General features: G+C 38.7%; 1 protein-coding gene across 1 annotated transcript; it reads right to left on the reverse strand.

The window, feature by feature from the left end:
* Positions 1-772: 772 nt before the first annotated feature.
* p2rx7 (purinergic receptor P2X, ligand-gated ion channel, 7) lies at positions 773-16450 on the reverse strand. Its single transcript, XM_042420815.1, has 13 exons — positions 16266-16450; positions 14017-14164; positions 13850-13921; positions 12923-12995; positions 11627-11723; positions 11070-11150; positions 10579-10714; positions 8689-8825; positions 6906-6996; positions 5521-5586; positions 2549-2653; positions 2224-2331; positions 773-1907 (listed from the first exon to the last, which is right to left on the reverse strand). Exons 1-13 carry the CDS (start codon positions 16382-16384, stop codon positions 1401-1403), a joined length of 1740 nt encoding a protein of 579 aa, XP_042276749.1. The 5' UTR covers positions 16385-16450; the 3' UTR covers positions 773-1400.
* Positions 16451-17847: the final 1397 nt, after the last annotated feature.

Raw genomic sequence — 17847 nt, forward strand, 5'->3', positions numbered from 1 at the left:
TGTTGGGAACTCGACCATCAATTTACATTCCTTTGTTTTGTTTGGAGTCACTGAATTAAACAGGAATTTTTAGTTCTACTTCATTTATTTGTTATTTTAAATTTTATATTCATAAATCAAAAAAACTTCAAGCAGGAAGCCAAACTTTTCTGAGCTGATTTATCAATGATAAACAATATATTTCATCTGTAACATCTGTACAAAACAGCTAAAGGATGTTTTTAATTGATTACTAATATTACTGCTGTTATTTGTGAATGAAACTTGCACACAAACGGAGTAGAATAAGTCGCCTTATGTGGCAATTTTAGTGGCTTAATTATATTAATTTTAATCAAATGTCATGAATGTTCACTTATTCATCAACAGGTGACATTCATCAGGCTGAAATAAGAGATTTACGGCGAGTTTAGAGAGTTTGTTGAATCAAAATTGGAACAATTGTACAAACGAAGCTCACAGAAGAAAATCAGATTCAGGAGAAGAATAAGAAGAACGGTGTGTTTGTTTGTGTCGTCTGTTATGTAAAACTGGACTTCTTCTTCTCTCTCATTTGAGTCCAACTCAGAAATGAAAGTGCAGCTGCTGTTGTTGCTACATTCATGTTAATCCTGCAGTTGAATTGATTCGGTTTTCCTCTGACGCCTTCGCATCTTATCAGGAAACAAAAGTTAACATTAAAAAAACAAACAAACATGTTTTTAACTTTTTGGCAACTTGAAAAATGTGTCAAAAATGTGAAAAACATTCAAACTCAACTGGATACTTCCTGGATGCTCGTTACTCATACTCTAATCGTCTCACCAATACCTGAAGTGTGATCAGGTATTGATCAGGTGTGATCATTTGGCACCATTTTCACACAGAGCTGACAGAGAAACATAAAAAATAGGCACATTTTATTACATTTCTTTGGCATCATCATTTAAAATCTAGTCTAGATAGAGGTGTTTGCTATGACCCATGTAGGGTTTGAAGTAGCGATGCTTATCTATCCCATATCGGAACAAAAACCTTCATCCTTCCATATGATGACGGATGCAAACACATTCCTGGCAGGAGAAATGTTAGTGCTGTTAAAAATGCTGTTTCTTCCCTATAAAGGTAAAAAAGCTGCTTAAAGAGAGTAAAACGGAGAAAAATTGCTTCAAAGATATTTTTTTACTGAGCAGCCAAACGACTTGACAGATGATCTTTGGAAACGCAGTGATTCATTGACTTGTGAGGTTTTTCTTCCTCCTTTTCATCCCTTTATGACCCGACACAAGCTGACAAAAACGACTCATTTTCTTTTTACACCAAGCTGAGTGAAGTTATTACATTTTTTTTTGCTTTGTAAGGCAGATTTAACATAAAGACACTGTTAGTAGGTCAGTGAGCGGAGGGAGGAAACACTCCTCTCACAGCTCTCCGTTAGCGCAGGCCTGCATGGACGCCGTCCTGGCTGGCATGAAGCCGCCGTACTGTCCGTCCGGGCTCGGATACTTCTCCCTGATTCTCCGCACGCAGCAGCTGGGGACGGCAGGGTGGGTGTCCTCCGGTGGGACCCCAAACCTCCAGCTGATGTACTGCGTGTAGGCACAGTGACGCAGGTCGGCGGTCTGACCCCGATCAGCCAGCGGACACAGAGGGTCCCGGTACAAAAGCACGGCCTCCAGCAGGGAGCGGCTCAACACCAGCCGCTCAAACAGAGGAGACGTGGTGATGCAGGCGCCGTCGCTCCGCCGGCAGCACAGCTGCTCCTGAGGGAGAGACGACGGAGAGCAGCGGTCACACTTACACCAGGCTGGACGACTTGGTCTGTCGTTCAGGTCGGGTTTAGGGGCGTCAGGAGGCTCAGCGTCGTGATCCACGCCGTTGTCCGGCTGTAGCAGAGAGAGCACGGCTCTCAGGTGTCCCGTGTCCTCCTGTCAGGACGAGAAGATGGATCCAACATTTAAAATGATAATGACACATATAACAACATATTTAACATAGGTCTAGTTGTTTTAAGCCATTTTAATGTGGAATAATTACATATTATACCTTTAATGTCTTTTTCCAACATGTTTTTATGTTCATTTTATGTCTTTTTCATGTGAAGCACAAGGTTCATGTAATTTCTTTTGTTGTAAAGCACTTTGAGCTGCATTTCTTGTACGAAAGATTCTATATAAATAAAGTTATTATTATTATTATTATTATTATTATTATTAGGATCTAACTTCTGTGCAGCAGGTTTACCTTGCGTGGCTGAACCAACATCGGCTTGACGTCTTGTAAACTTTTCTTCTGTGATCTCTTCACCAGTCGAATGTTGTTCTCATCAACATAGGACACACACAGGATGCACTGCAACACACACACACACACACACACACACACACACACACACACACACACACACACACACACACACACACAGATACTCAGAATGATCAGAAACTTGCTGATTATACTAATAAGAACAGTTGTATAAAAATAAGTGTGTATAAAATAGTGTCTTCTATATTGCTACTGGTTCACAGATGGTCACAGATGTCACAACATCTTTATGCTTTGACTTCACCTTCTGTTTGTCTTGGACCGACTCCACTTTCTTCTCCGAGTAGTTTTGTCCGACTTCTGCAGAGTAGCAGCTGGTTTCGATCAGCCAGTCGAGCAGCACTGTCGTCTGGAGAGAAAGAAAGAAAGAAACAGGCGAGAAGTTTAGTCAGTTCGTCCACATCACAACACACCTCATCTACACTTTATCAACAGTCATCACACAGTGCTGAAGTGTCAGAAGATGCAGTTCAACTAACGACCACTAGATGCTGCTCCAAGCAAACACTAACTGGGAAAACGTCTCTGTCCAAACAAAGGTTTTTGGGGTGTTTTTTGCAGTGCAGTCAGGGTCTCCATTAAGCTTTAAAGACAATCATGAGAGAAATCTTTGGTCACTAATCCAAAATGGTGCTCCTAGACTGACAATTGATCATTCTGGAGCTTTGGAGACCAAAGAAGCCTTTCTGCGATCAAGTTTTTATTTAGTTAGATCCAGTATACTGTAAAAGTAAATGATCAGCCCCTACATACATCTGTAACACTGAACATAGATTATTCTATAATAAACACACAAATATGATACTCGTCTATTTATGTACATTAAAACATTCATCCTCTTTACTCCTCCAGTCTTTAAAGTTTCACCACCTCTCTTCTCCCATACTGGATGGCACATGTAAGGCAAAAAATAACAAATCTATTTTAAAAACACACAAGAAAAGGAAAAAAAGAAAAGAGACACCAGTTATAAACGCCATAAACAACCACAAAACATATCTTGATGTACAGACAAGATTACCCAGTCTGGGTTATATACATTAATTTCCCTAAAAGATTATATAAAGATTAAAGCAATAAAAGTCTTCTCTGAGATTTTGTAACATTCATTAATGACTCATCATTTAGAAGTAAAAACATGAGGTAAACTACAAATATGAGTTCCAGTTACATCAAATAGCACACGTGAAACTCTAGAATAAAAATACTTTGGACAATCCTACATTGTATGAAGATACTGTAGGTTCCCTCTTCATTATCATTACACAAGGAACGAATAGGTTTGAGACAAAGCTGGAAGCATTTCATGGCAGTCAAATAAAATCTATGAATGAAATCATTTGATGGTTAAAAGGTAAGTGTCAGTGTCAGAAATTGAAGACCACATTGTCATAATGTGACTGTACCTAAAGTTTAAGGGGAAAACACACTCGTTCTCTTAAATACCTTCATGACACACAAAAATCAAAGAGATGGAGGTGAAACAAAGAAGAAGTTTGTTTGGCTTCTGCAGATGGATGATGAGTCTCTACTTTCATTTACTTTTTTTCTATTTACATCGTAGCGTTAAGATTAACAACACATTCATCTCACAATCTGAAGGCCTCAAACTGACGTCATACAGTCTGATGCAGATTGTGACTAAGACTTTATTACAGGTGTCTCGCACAACGTGACATGCAGTAAACCTTCACCATAGTGGATGTCACACAGTCTGAAGGGGCCATAACATCTGTGTATTTTCTATTTTTTGAAAGTGTCCGACCTTTTGCCCAAATTTGGATTTTCTGGCTACAGTAGATCTTCATCTTGTACTAAATGCAGCAGCGAGGATATTAACTGGGACTGGCCGCAGATCCCACATTGCTCCTGTTTTAGCCTCACTGCATCGGCTGCCAGTGAAGTTCAGGATTGATTTCAAGATTCTCTTAATCACTTATAAGGCCTTACACGGTTTAGTTCCTGCATATATATCCGAGCTACTGAGCCTGTATACTACCATGCAGTCACTTAGGTCTTCCAACCAAAACCTGTTGGCCGTACCACGTGCCAAACTAAAAACCAAAGGCGACTGTGCTTTTGTTAACTCTAACCCCTAAACCCTAACCCCAACCCCAACCCTGACCCTAACCCTGACCCTGACCCTAACCCTAAACATAACCCTAACCCCGACCCTAAACCTGACCCTAAACCTAACCCTGACCCTAACCCAGACTTTTGAACAATCTCCCCACTTCCATCAGATCAGCTGAATCTGTTGACTAACCCTAACCCTTTTTAAAAATGGCTTTCTCATAACATTTGATAAATTCAAGTGTGTGCTCTGGGTGATGACTGTATGCTTGCGGTGTTCATATGTGTGAGATGTCTGTATGTGTTCTTGAATGTGTCTTTCATGGTTTGTGTGTCCTATTTTCTTTGTGTCCCAATGTCACTGTAAAGCACTTTGTAACGTGTGTTAAAAAAGGTGCTATATAAATAAAGTTTTACTTACTTACTTACAGTAAGCGAAAAACACAGCAAAAAATCCAGACTGCATAAAACCTGTTGTCCCAAATAACCCACACTAATTCACAGTATTGTGTTTGCAGTCAGTATACAACAAATGAAGCTTCCTACACATCTCATACTAAAAGAGAAAGGACTCAAAACCTCCCACGAAGGACATGTTATCATCTGCGACTTCAGACGGACCGCTTTTGTCTTCTGCAGATTTTTTCCAGCTGTTTCCTCATCTGTTTTTCTTCTTTTTTTTTATCAGATTCCAGCAGCTGCTCATTGCATTTTGTGACAGGACGTATCCAACCAAAGCACACTCGACCTATTTAGTCTGCAAGCTGTCTGCTCAGAATTAGTGTGTAGTTCTGGATCTGGGATGCAACGATAAACATATGTGACAGATGCATTGTCCATGTTTTATGTGGTTTCCGCTAAAATTATTAAACTGGACGAGCTAAAGTCTGTGATTTCCTTCTATAGCCCAGCTGAGTTTTTACTCAAACATCTTGCCTCCTGCAGCTTTCATCTTTCTGACTGAGTTTATTCAGCTCTTTGTCGTCGGCCAGTAGAGAAAAATCATTCATTTCGTCCAAATTCAGAGTCCAAGTCTGGACTTCAACAGTGACTCCTGCTGTGTTCAGAACTAATGGAGGACAAATGCATGAATGGACACTTGTGTGACTGCAGCTCCCACTGTGTGTGTGTGTGTTCTCTCACCAGAGCGTAGTATGACAGCGTTGATCCGATGTAGATGATGAGCTGAATGAAGCTGAACTTCCCCGCCTGCAAAAACAGAACAAACTGCCACTTGTTTGTTTTTCCATTTTTTCCCCACTTTCTTCTCCAGAGTCAGAAACTTTTAGAGAGTTTATGAGTTTCTGGAGGCAAAGAGGACATTGACAAATAAAGTTAATGATACAGAATGTTCAGCATCAGATCTGTAACATTATTTTATTCATCAGATATGGCATGTTGGACAGTTTCCTCTCAGTCACAACAAGAAATACACACATAAAGTCAGACACTAAGTCATATCACAAGGGCCTGCAATAGAAGCCTTAATTGGTTTAAATTTTAAGATTAAATTTAACATTTTGTCGTGATTATTTATGTGATTTTATGTGACTTTATGTAATAAGACTGAGGACAGGATTCAAATTAAAAAAAAGGAACACAAACGTAAAAGTAAATTTAATTCAGGAGATCTTACCTTCTGCATTAGAGCTGCAACCATTAGTCAATTAATCGATTAGTCAATCGACAGAAAATTAATCGGCAACTATTTTGAATAATTGAATCAACAGAATAATAGTTGAAGTAAAGTTTCTGAGCTAAAATGCCAAAGATTTGATGGTTCAAAGCTTTCAATTATACTTCTCATACAGTCCGAGTATCATCGGATAAATCGTTATTTTTTGTTTCAAATGTAAAAACGAATCGGCTGAATGTCTGCAGACGTGTTTGATACTCAATCCAAAAAGGAATAACAATAAAACCAATCGGCAAAAATCAAAAACGGGTTTGATCGGTTTTTCGTTATTTGATTCTGACACCAAAAATGTTTTGTTTTTGTTTTGAAACAAACAACAGATTTACCATTTTTTGGTTTTTGAATTACGAATTATCCAATGATTCCTGGAACTTATACTACCGTAACTTTAATATTTGGGTATTTTGGATGATTTGTTGATTTAAAATGAGGACAAATAAGACATCAATGTTTTCCACCATTCATCACCAAATGATTAATCGATTAATTGAAAAAAATAATCACCAGATTAAATCGATAAAAAAAATAATCATTAGTTGCAGCCCTGTTTCACATTATAATCAATATGTGTGGTGCGGTTTCTCCTCATAATTCTCTACTGTCTCTTAGCTGTTTTAGTTTTTCTGCTTTTTTTTTGGACAAGATTTTTATTTTGTTTTTCCTTCAGGTCAAACAAATTCTAGTGTGTCTAGTCTCTCTCACTCACTCTTTAAGTGATGATGAAACAACAAAAAACAGGAAAAGGCAAGCAAACAAATGAAAACTGCAGGTAACACAGAGAATCTCTGACATCATTTATAAAAATAAAAAGAGAGAAAAAAAAAGAACCCACATGTCCGAACACCATGACATCAAACCTGATCCCGAATGCTTTGTACAGCGTTCGCTCCTCCACTCCGTTCACCATGTTGTACTTTGCGTACCTGAAACCAGTAGATATGATAAACACTGAATACTTTGTGTCTTTAACACAACAAGATGTGACAGTTAACTTCAGTCAGCCTGCTTCATTTTACAGAAATGTATTCATAAAGTGTATTTGACTCTTCTTGCTGTCACCAAGCAGCAACCTCCGGGGCTGAGAAATGAAGCCAATGCTGAAGTGCCTAAAACTGCAGTTCCTCACATGGCCACTTGAGGAAAGTCAGTCCCCATAGACCTCCATGTTAAAATGCCAAACTTTAAAGCAGAAATAAACATGTTTACAGCCTGGTACAAAAAACGGTTTTGGTCTCTGTAGCTAATTTCCTCTTTCATGACAACTGTACGGGGGGTGAATTTTTTTATAACTCACCCGTTTAAATTTAATTAAGCCGTAAAGTTATGCATAATGAAGGACATGGCTGCTTTGAGTGACAGGTCCGCCAGTCGCTAGGTGGCTTGTTTCAGCCATTCGGCCCAAAAACCGCCCTTCAGAAACCAACGGGTGACGTCACGGTAACTACGTCCATATTTTTTTTTACAGTCTTGGCCTGTCACAATGTGTTTCTATTAAGCTCTTGCCTCGCCTAAGCAATGGATGTCCAAACATTTTCTGCAGATAACCATCTCTTGTCCAGTTAGTTGCCTCATGTAACAATAACTCAGGTGTATTTTATGATTCACGGTTGTCTTTTGATGCTCAGATGACTAACGTGGTGCAGTCCTGCTTTGTCCAACTGAGACGTTCAACCACAATTGGATCAATCCTCTTGTTAGCAGACTTGACTACTGCAATGCACTTCATTTGGGTCTATGTGTATATGGGTATATGGATATATGTGGGTGTATGCAGGTGAAACATGCTGCTGCCAGGCTTTTAACAAGTTTTAAGAGAAGCGATCACATCACACTGACGCTTGCTGCCTCTCACTGGTTGCTTCTGAGTTCTTTTAGAATTGATTTTAAAGATTTTACTGCTCGTTTTTACAGCCTTGCTTTGTTATCTGTGACCAACTCACTCCATATGAGCCTGATCGCTGCTTGAGATCCTCTAGCAGGACCCTATTAACGGTTCCTAACTCTCACCGTGTCACTGAGGATGAACGGTAAATGGAACCTCTTTAAAATCTGTTCTTAAAACTCATTTTTATATTCTGGCTTTTTCTTAAATGATGGGAATTTGTGTAACTGTTCTTGATTAATTTATCTTTATCTTCGTGTTTTGGATTATTGGATTGTTTTGATTATTTATTTGCTCTTTACCTCTTGTTTTTATCATAAAGCACATTGTAACTTCACTTTGAAACGTGTTTTATAAACGAAAGTTATTATTAGTGATGAGTCTTAATTACACATGACCTTCCAGCCAGTCAGTGTCCTCCACAACTACAGAATACACTAAAAACATGTTGTGATTATTTATTTAATTTATTTCAGAAGCTGTAAGACAGATTTGCATTCAGTCTTGATTGTCTAAAGATGTTTTCCAACGTGACAAAAATAAACTTTGAGGAATAACTGAGGATTTTATTGTTTTTGTGTCAATTCTGCAAAAATAAAAATGCCAAGATATTGACAGAAAATACCCAAGCCCATGACACACGATAGTCACGACTTTCCAGTGAGCAGAAACGTTCAAACAGTACATGAACATAAAGAACTTGAACTTTGACCCCAGTGACCCTCCCCCTCACCTGAAGTTGAGGCCGGGGTAGAGGGTCCTGTTGCTCTCTTTCTCATCCAGACGTCTGAAGGAGTATCTGGGCAGGCAGCGCCTCATGAGCCGGTCCAGGTTGCAGTCCCATTTGATCTGGATGCCGATGACGCCCCCCTGTGGTCAACAGTGGAATTAGATTCAACACAAAACCTCAGACGAGGCCTTTTTACATCAAGGGCCGGTATTTATCAAGCTTCTCAACAGTAGGAAATGACTCTAAACTGGCCAAAAATTCTCAGAGTGATGCAGTTTTGCTCCTCCTCTCAGGACTGGGAGTAAAACCACTTTATTAACTTTTTAAACTGAGGAAATCACTTCCATCTCAGCCAGTATTTAAGACTCCAATTTCCTCCTCATATCAGTAATATAAGTTTCCAGCAGGTGTAGTTAAAGGCGAATTGGACAGTGGAAGAGAAGATGCCGTACAGCGGTGACCACAATCTATACATATATATGCAATATACTATATATATATATATACACACACAAGATGCTGCAATATTATGGGAGTTGAAGTGGTTGAATAGAGCCAATTTCACACAGCTGTCAGGGTGGAGCAGGTGGACCTAAATGCAGAGACGGTAGGCAGGGACAATCCGATGCAAATATTTTTAATGACAAAAGCAAAAAGTCATCGGAACAAACCAGAACGCAGGAGACACAGGAACATCGGAAAGAAGCAGACAACTCGACAAAGACCGAACTGAAAACTGGACTATAAATACACAGGGAGTGACTGCAAATGAAACGCAGGTGAGACACATGAAATAATCAAACACAGGAAGTAAAGTGACCAGACACAAGGAGGAAATATTACAAAATAAAACAAGAACTAAAGTAAAAAAACAGGTGACACAAAAAACACAGGAACACACAAGGGAACAGAGAAAACCAAAACCAGGAAACAAATGCAACACAAATGAAACCCTAACCCTAAAAAAGTCCAACTAAAAACAGAAAAAGTCTGAGGGCATCAGAAGGATAACAACAAAAACCAAGAAAGTCAAAAGAACAAAAACACAAAGAGTCCAAAAAACAGAAAAAGTGCCAGTAAGACGTGACAACAGCTGAGTCAAACTAAGCCTTCCTTCTATTTTAACTGACTTCATAGGCTACATTTATTTTCTTAACCCATGTGAGTAGCTTTGTCTCCAGTCTATGAAGGCTGAATGATGTGTATACATCTATGTAAGAGCACTATACGTCACCAGAGTTTCTACTTTGTGGCTCTGAATGTCATAAAACAGCGACATCACGCTCTCTTCTAGTAGCCTTCCTCCTTACTTACGCTTCATAAATGAGTTTGATAAATACATATTCAGAGCATGTTCCACATTTGAGGGGGTTCAAACAAAGTTCACAGGTGCGAAGGGTTAAAGACTCGAGTTTGATGCGATAAGAAAGATTTTTTACATTGAAGAAACATCAACTAATTTATTTTTTGTACCAAAAATGGTGAACGGAGCACTTCTAGAGAATAAAAACAGCTCATGTTAAAGTGACACTGCTGCTCAGACTGAAGACAGTTTGTTCCTTTTTTTTTTTTTTTTGGACTGTTTCATTTCAACTTTAGCTGATCCCTCACTGAGGACAAATGACTCACAAATTTTACCACAACTGGGCCGTCTGAAGAGGAGAGAGGAAGAGAAACCCAAGAAACTGAGAGTAGATGGAAGTAGGTACATGAACAACATCCTGTTGGCAAAGCTCATCATTGCCAGAAATCAGCTGAAGCAGAATTTACTGTATAAATATGTTCTTTTTTTAGACAACAACCTATTGGACTCAGTTCTGTTAAGATCTCAGCAATAAAGTTAGTCTGTAAAATGTTTTAACTAATAAGAAACATTCAGACGTGTACTCCCACCTCTATCGCCATTTCAGAGAACTTTTCTCCGGCCTCTCGCACAATGTCTCCCAGTTTGAAGATCGGACACAGGGAGTCGTTTTCCCTCTTACAGCTCTTCAGGTAGGCGCCGTTCATCTCCGGGAGGATGTTCCTCCTGGAAGACACGAGAGACTCTGATGTGTCAGGTGGAGACGCTTTTCTACTTTGACAAAAATAAAATCTTGCAGGAAAATATTCATGTCATTCATGCAAAATATTTCACTTATTTCCACAGAGAGATGAAGACACTGCAATGTGAACTGTAGCACAGGTAGAAACGACTCCCTCATTCCATCAATGTCAAATATAAAGCAGTTGTTCGGAAAAAAAGCAAATAAAGCAAAACTTTTTCGAAATGCCAACAATTAAAAGTTTTCAAAACTGTCCCTCCTTCTGCATGAAGTCAGAAAACTGTGTGAAACATTTTAATCTGAAGAAGTTTACAGTCTCATCAGAAGCAGAAATCTCACCGGATGTAGTTGAAAGCTGGAAATCTGATGTTGTTTTTGATGAGGACGGTGAAGTTCTCCGCTGCTGCCAGCAGAGCAGGTCTGCAGCATGGACAGTTCAAAACACTCAGCATGTTAGCACAATGTTTGCTATGTAACTTCTGGCATGCGTTAGCATGTTAGCATGTTAGCATGCATACATTTAACATGGTAACAGTAGAGTCCAGACGGACAGTCACACATGTTTTATTCTTCAGACTCTCTGTTTCAGCACATTCAGTTTGAAATAAAGTGATGGATCCTACACTAAAATAAGAAGTCTCAGCTGAGCAGGTTAACATCAATATAGAAAGTTGTCTTTTTAAATTACATAGGAGATATAGTTGTAGTAGACTTGGCACTTTCATGTTGTATCAACTACAAAAAAATGTGTAACTGTCTGAATACTTTCTGTAACATTTTGCATGTCAGCATATTGACATTAGGATATAAGCATGATGCATGATGATGAGCAACATGTAAGAGTTAAATTCCTGAACCAGACGCCTACATGACAAAATCCTGATCTGACAACAAACCTCGGAGGGTTTGTCTTGGTTTCGACGGGACACCATGCAGAAACCTCGCAGGTTTTCTTTAACACATCGAACTTCACACATGATCCCGTCTGAATCCCTGCAGGAGGAAAACAAACAGTCCTTTAGACTCTACTGACTGTCATAATGGAGTCTGTTGATCTGTAATCCAAATCTTTAATTAAGCAGAGAGCTGAGAACTAAAGCTGGGTGAAGCTAAAACTGCAACACATCAATGAGAAATTCCTCTGCTTCTCGTGGTGTCAAATGGCAACCAAACAGAAGCCGAAACAGGCAGCTTAATGTCTGTCCTGTCTCATCCTCACGACCAGAGATGTTGTAGTTTCACCCAGTTTTTCTAATTAAATTATTCAGTCTTTGTTTTCATGTTGGTGGGAAATATTTTGATTCACAGAAAATGAAAAATCTAAACTTAAAGGACCAGTGTGTAGGATTTAGTGGCATCTAGTGGTGAGGTGGCAGATAGCAACCAACTGAATACCCCCCCCCCCCCCCCTTCTAAGTGTGTAGGAGAAGCTACGAAGGCCGCTAAACTCGCAACAAATGCAAAAGACCCTCTCTGGAGCCAGTGTTTGGTTTGTCCATTTTGAGCAACTGTAGAAATTCAGCAGTGCAACATGGCGGTGCAACATGGCGCTGCAAAACGGCGGTGCAACATGGCAGTGCAACATGGCGGTGCAACACGGCGGTGCAACATGGCAGTGCAACATGGCGGTGCCATATGGCAGTGCAACATGGCGGTGCAATATGGCGGTGCACTAATGTACTAATGAAAACATGTGAATATTATATTCCATTTCTGCCAAGTCCATTCTGTTAGACGCCACTAAATTCTACACACTGCACCTTTAAATACATTTCCTTTAGCAGCAGGAAATGGCTCCATGCAGAAAAACTCACCAGTGATGCCACCAGACACAAAGCCAGAAAACAAATTTAGTTTAATGACATCACTTGTCAGGATTTCTGGGTAATGAAGTCCTTTAAAGCCCCTCAAAACTTGGTTTTTCAGAAAATTTTAGCTGCAGTTGTACAACATTGCTCAAAGTAAGAGCAATGTTTTTTTTTTTTTTTTTAAAAAGTGTTTTCAGGGCCTCTAAACTTCAGAAACTGACAATTGTCCTTTTCCATCTGCAGTTCAACTCCAACAGTAGTTCTTTCTTTTGTGTTGTTTCTCATCTCTCTGCCCTCGATTCTTGGCGTCTCTCTACTGTCGCTACCTAATAAAGCCATAAAATTCTCCCCGCACTTTATAAAAATAAATAAAAGTCATTGTACCATGGCTGAGCTGGTCCCAGTCTCCTTTCTTACAGTCCTTGTCAGTCCGACACAGTCTGCCTTTAAGGGGAACCTGGAATATAAACACTGCTGCAAAATAAGAAAGTTTTGCTAACTTTTCATCTGAACCATTAGCAGCACGATCAGCTGTTACAGATCAAAGCCTCGTGAATCCGAAACACTCGTAAGAGGCTGAGAGCATCTTAAGGTGCACAATTTTTCAAGTCTGTCAGGTGTCCGTATGAACAGTGAAAGAGGTTTTCCTCGCTGTAATCATTCCTCCTGTTCATACTGGATATTAAAAGATCCTTCAAATGTGCTTTCAATGTAAGGGATGGAGGCCAAAACCCACAGTGTGTCCACACAGTCATTTAAAAGTTGATGTGAAGCTTCTATTCAGCTTCAGCAGTCTGAGTTAGTCATATCAAGTAGATATCTGACACATTTACAGTCTTTTTAGCATCAAATTCTTTCTGTTTCCTCGGACAGTGTTTCCCTGTTGAGCTGTGGTGGAAGTATAGTAACAAAAAGAGAAACTTTGGCACTAAAAAGACTTTCTTTTTAACGTTGAAAGATATCTACTTGATTTGACTCATTTGGATGCTGAAGCTTCATATTAGCTTCAGATAAACTTTTAAATAGGTTTTGTTCCCCATCATATCCATTGTAAGGTCATTATGAAGGGGTCTTGTAGTGGTCAGTATGAACAGGAGGAATGATTACAGCAAGAAAAACATGTTTCAATGTTCATTTGAGCTCCTGACTGTTGTTTTAAGACACACTTGAAAAAATGTGAACCTGTCCTGTAACTTCTAAGATTGATAATTATCAGGAAACGAGGCCCTGGTTGATCTTGTTAACATTAAAGTACTTTAACTATTTAAAATGAGATGAATAGTAATAATGATAATAAGAATAAAAGAGCACCTCTGGACAGTTTCCTTGCTTCTGATTCTTTGTCACAATGACATTGGTCACCACAAAGAAAGAGTTTTTGTCCTAAAATGAAAAAGATGATGAAAGAAAGTCTTTTTAAAGTTTTCCCCTTTGACATACAAGCAAACATAAAAGCAGCTTTAGATTCCAGCTCCCACCTGTGCGGGTCCGCTGTAGTCCACCCCATCCCAGACCACGTCCCCAACCCCGGGCAGGTGCATCCGGGCCACACCTTTCACCTTGGTGGTGACAGAACTCACCACCAGGTCGAACTGCTGGTACTCCTTGTTCCACAACAGCATGATGCTGCAAAATAAAAACAACACAAATAAACTTAATGTGAAGCAGAATAAAAACAAAACTGAGAATGATGCATTAAAAAAACAGTGTAGAAGCTATTTAATTTGTTTTTTGTTTCATTAATAATTATTAAAAGGTGCCGTTTGGAGAATTTAGTGGCATCTAGCTCAGTGGTCCTCAAACTGGGCTCTGGGGACCCTCAACAAAAAGGGGAATAATTTATTTTCACTATAATGCCTCCATAAGTAACACAATGACAGAATGTTTGACTATTCTGGTCATGGGTTTCATAGACTTTCTGTAATAAAACATCTAAAAGCAAAAATCTTATCAGTCTAATTTGTGTCAGTTTTGGGTCCTCGATGTGAAAAAGTTTGAGAACCACTGATGTAGTGGAGCAGACTTGACAGAAATGGAATATAATATTCATAAGTATGTTTAAATTAGTGTATAATCGACTGAAAATAAGAATCGTTGTGTTTCCATTACTTTAGAATGAGACAAGGAGCCCTTCATGTTTCTACAGTAGCCCAGAATGAACAAACAAAATATTGGCTATAGAGAAGACCTTTCGCGTTTTCCGCAAGTTTCGTGACCACCGTAGGTTCTCCTTAGACTCACAAGTCTCTAAATGTTTCGCTCATAAAGACTGAGGACAATCTCCCAGGTTTTGTTGTTAAAACTGAGAGGAAACAACTAGAGAGTAAGAAAAAAACCTGTATTGCAGAACCGATCCGAAGTCTTTTTAGGGCGGCCGTTCATAGTGGGACGGTGACATGCGGTTCACTACGGAGGAGAATGAAGGGAGAGCATCACTTCCAGTAAGGCCTTGACAAAATGTCAGGGGTGTTGGTTTGTTAGCGGCCGTTCTTGCTGCCGGTCAAGCAGCTACCGTGCATTTAGAAATCTCCAGACTTCAGTAGGCGGAGATCTCAGTATTCAGTTGGTTGCAGTCTGCAACCTCACCACTAGATGCCACTAAATCTTACACACTGCTCCTTTAATATTTGTATTTTTAAGATTGATTCACTGGAGTTACTTCAAAGCTAATTTGCATCTGCAGTCCCCCACAATCAAAACATACAACAACACAACAACAAACTAACAGTGCAAAGCAAAAAACACACAGAACACAACATACAAAATACAAAGATAGATCACTCTAGATATCTGATTTCGATTGTATTTTCTTTTGCTAGTTGTTCATTTAGTTTCATTATTTAGTTGTTTAGCATATTTAGTTTTTATTTTATTTGTTTTATCTTGAGTTTTAGGGCACTATGGATAGAAACACTGCAAGTCTCTATTGGAATATTGTTGTTAAGCAGAAATGTTCTTTGAACTGTCAATCAGACAAAACAAGACATTTGTTGTCATCTCCTGGGACAAAAAGTGAAACTGTGAACATCATCATTTGAACATTTATTGAAATGAAAGCATGTGAGAAGTTTAGAAGGAAACCTGCAAGTTTTACTTTAGTACGGAGCCCCTAAAATAAAAGATCCATGTGTACATCTGTACTCTCAGTTTGCCCTTAAATTACTTTTTTCTTCAGAGAACAAACCTTCATGTTGAATCTGACTTTTTATTCACAGCTTCACCTGTAGATGACGTTGTTCAGTCATGAACTGAAAAACCAACAAATACTGAGAAGATGAAATTATATTTAATACATTTACAGTCCTAAATTTTGATCATTTTAACTGTAGGGTTTTTTCTCTTATTGCTCTTACTCATGGTAAACTGATATTTTATTTGTATTTATATTTACTTACTCAGTATTACAAAGTCTCAAGAAACCAACACTCCAGTATGACAGTGAACACCTCAGGGTCTCATAATCCGGAGTTTTATTCATTTTTACTGTCGCATTTTCCTCTTATTGACTGTTTGTCATTGTTCTCTGAGCTCATGGATAACAAATCCGTGAGTGCAGATTTTACACAAGCATGTTCTTTTGTTCTTTTGTTGTTTTTTTCCTCCTACTTCAGTAACAAGCATTGCAATAGAAACAGCAGCCGGGTGCAGTCAGCCGCTCCCGGAGCCTGCAGACAGCTGCGGGGGCTGAAATATCTCCGCTGTCCCCCCCACACACACATCCACTCACCAGATAACCAGCAGAATGGTTCCGTTCAGAATCCACTTCAGAGAGCCGAGCCGGACGCTCTGGATCCGGACCAGCTTGTTAGTTTCATACTTGCAGAGGCCGAGCAGCCTGCACGGCATGGTGCTGCAGGAGTCAGGCCGGGTTTCTGTTGTGTCGGGGGGGGGGGCGTGGGGGGGTGTTTTTTTGGGAAGAGGAGGAGGAATCTCTGACTCATTTCTTGACTCTTCTTGACTTCCTGTGTGGAGGGTCACATGTCCAGCGTCCCGCAGCTGCTCTCACAGTCATCATCATCATCATCATCATCATCACAGCAGCTGCAACACCCACACAGTTAAATTATGAAATCATTATTTAAACCAAAGGAATGATTTATTATATCCTGTGAGGATCCTTTACTCGAGTATTTCTATTTTATACTACTTCATACATCCACTCTACTACATTTCAGAGGGAAATATTGTTCTTTTTTACTCCATTAAACATTTATTTTACAGCTATAATCAGATCTGATTACGTCTTTTTATGTTTGTGGTTAATTTAGATCACTTTGTAGAGAATCTGTTTTCACTTCAGAGTAAAAAAAAACACATTAAATCTTCTTTGATTGCATGTTATAAAACAATAAAGAGAGCTGAATACGTTTTTATCTGTAAATATCACGCTGACTGAAACCATTTTACATATTAAATACTTTTAATTTTGATACTTTCAGTACATTTTGCAACTTATATACTTTTACTTAAGATTTTGAATCCAAGATCTTTATTTGTAAAGGAGTATTAAGGGATTTTTTTTATATAATATATTAATCAAAAGCAATAAAAGCAATAACATTTAAAACACTTATATCAGATTCATTCATAAATACCATCTCACACCAGTCACGATGCACAAACTCAGAAAAAATGTCCAAATGTGAGACAACAGGTGGCAAAGAAATCAATATATAACTTCACAAAATGAATGTTAGATACTGAAATTCAATTCAATCCTTGTTTTGTTTTTTTTAATATCTTTTAGCATATCAAATATCTTTTTTTCCTCCCTTAGAGAAGCTGTCATGTATTTGTAGAATGTAAGATGCAGAAAAAAAGAATAGATGTTTTGTTATAGAAAATATTGTTTGATGGACTTTAGGCTCATTGTTTATAACAGAAGCAGTGGTTTTGAGTTGTGGCCTGGAGAGGAGAGATGAAATGTGTGGATTGGAATAATAATAATAATAAAATATATTAATAAAGAGTATTTTTCTTCTTCCACCACTGATTTTATCACATCACATTTTTAATCTGATTTACAGATCTAATATGAGTAATGTTATAACTCTGTAATACATATACTCACTATCTGCAGAATGTATGTTGTTGTTTTTAAAACTTTATTGATGAACACAGACACCTTCCTTTATTAACAATCATCCTACTACTTCCTGTGTACTTCTGTTTTACATAAGAGGTCTTAAGACTGAGCTCATGTAACCAACAGCTTCTCTTTACGTGTCTACTGTGACTTTTTAAAGCTTCTCACTCATCCAGGTCATAGAAAGGTGTAAAAGTAGAAAGGTGGACTTCTGATTTAAAGT

The sequence above is a fragment of the Thunnus maccoyii genome, chromosome 9 (assembly GCF_910596095.1).
Source record: "Thunnus maccoyii chromosome 9, fThuMac1.1, whole genome shotgun sequence".
Classification (NCBI taxonomy): domain Eukaryota; kingdom Metazoa; phylum Chordata; class Actinopteri; order Scombriformes; family Scombridae; genus Thunnus; species Thunnus maccoyii.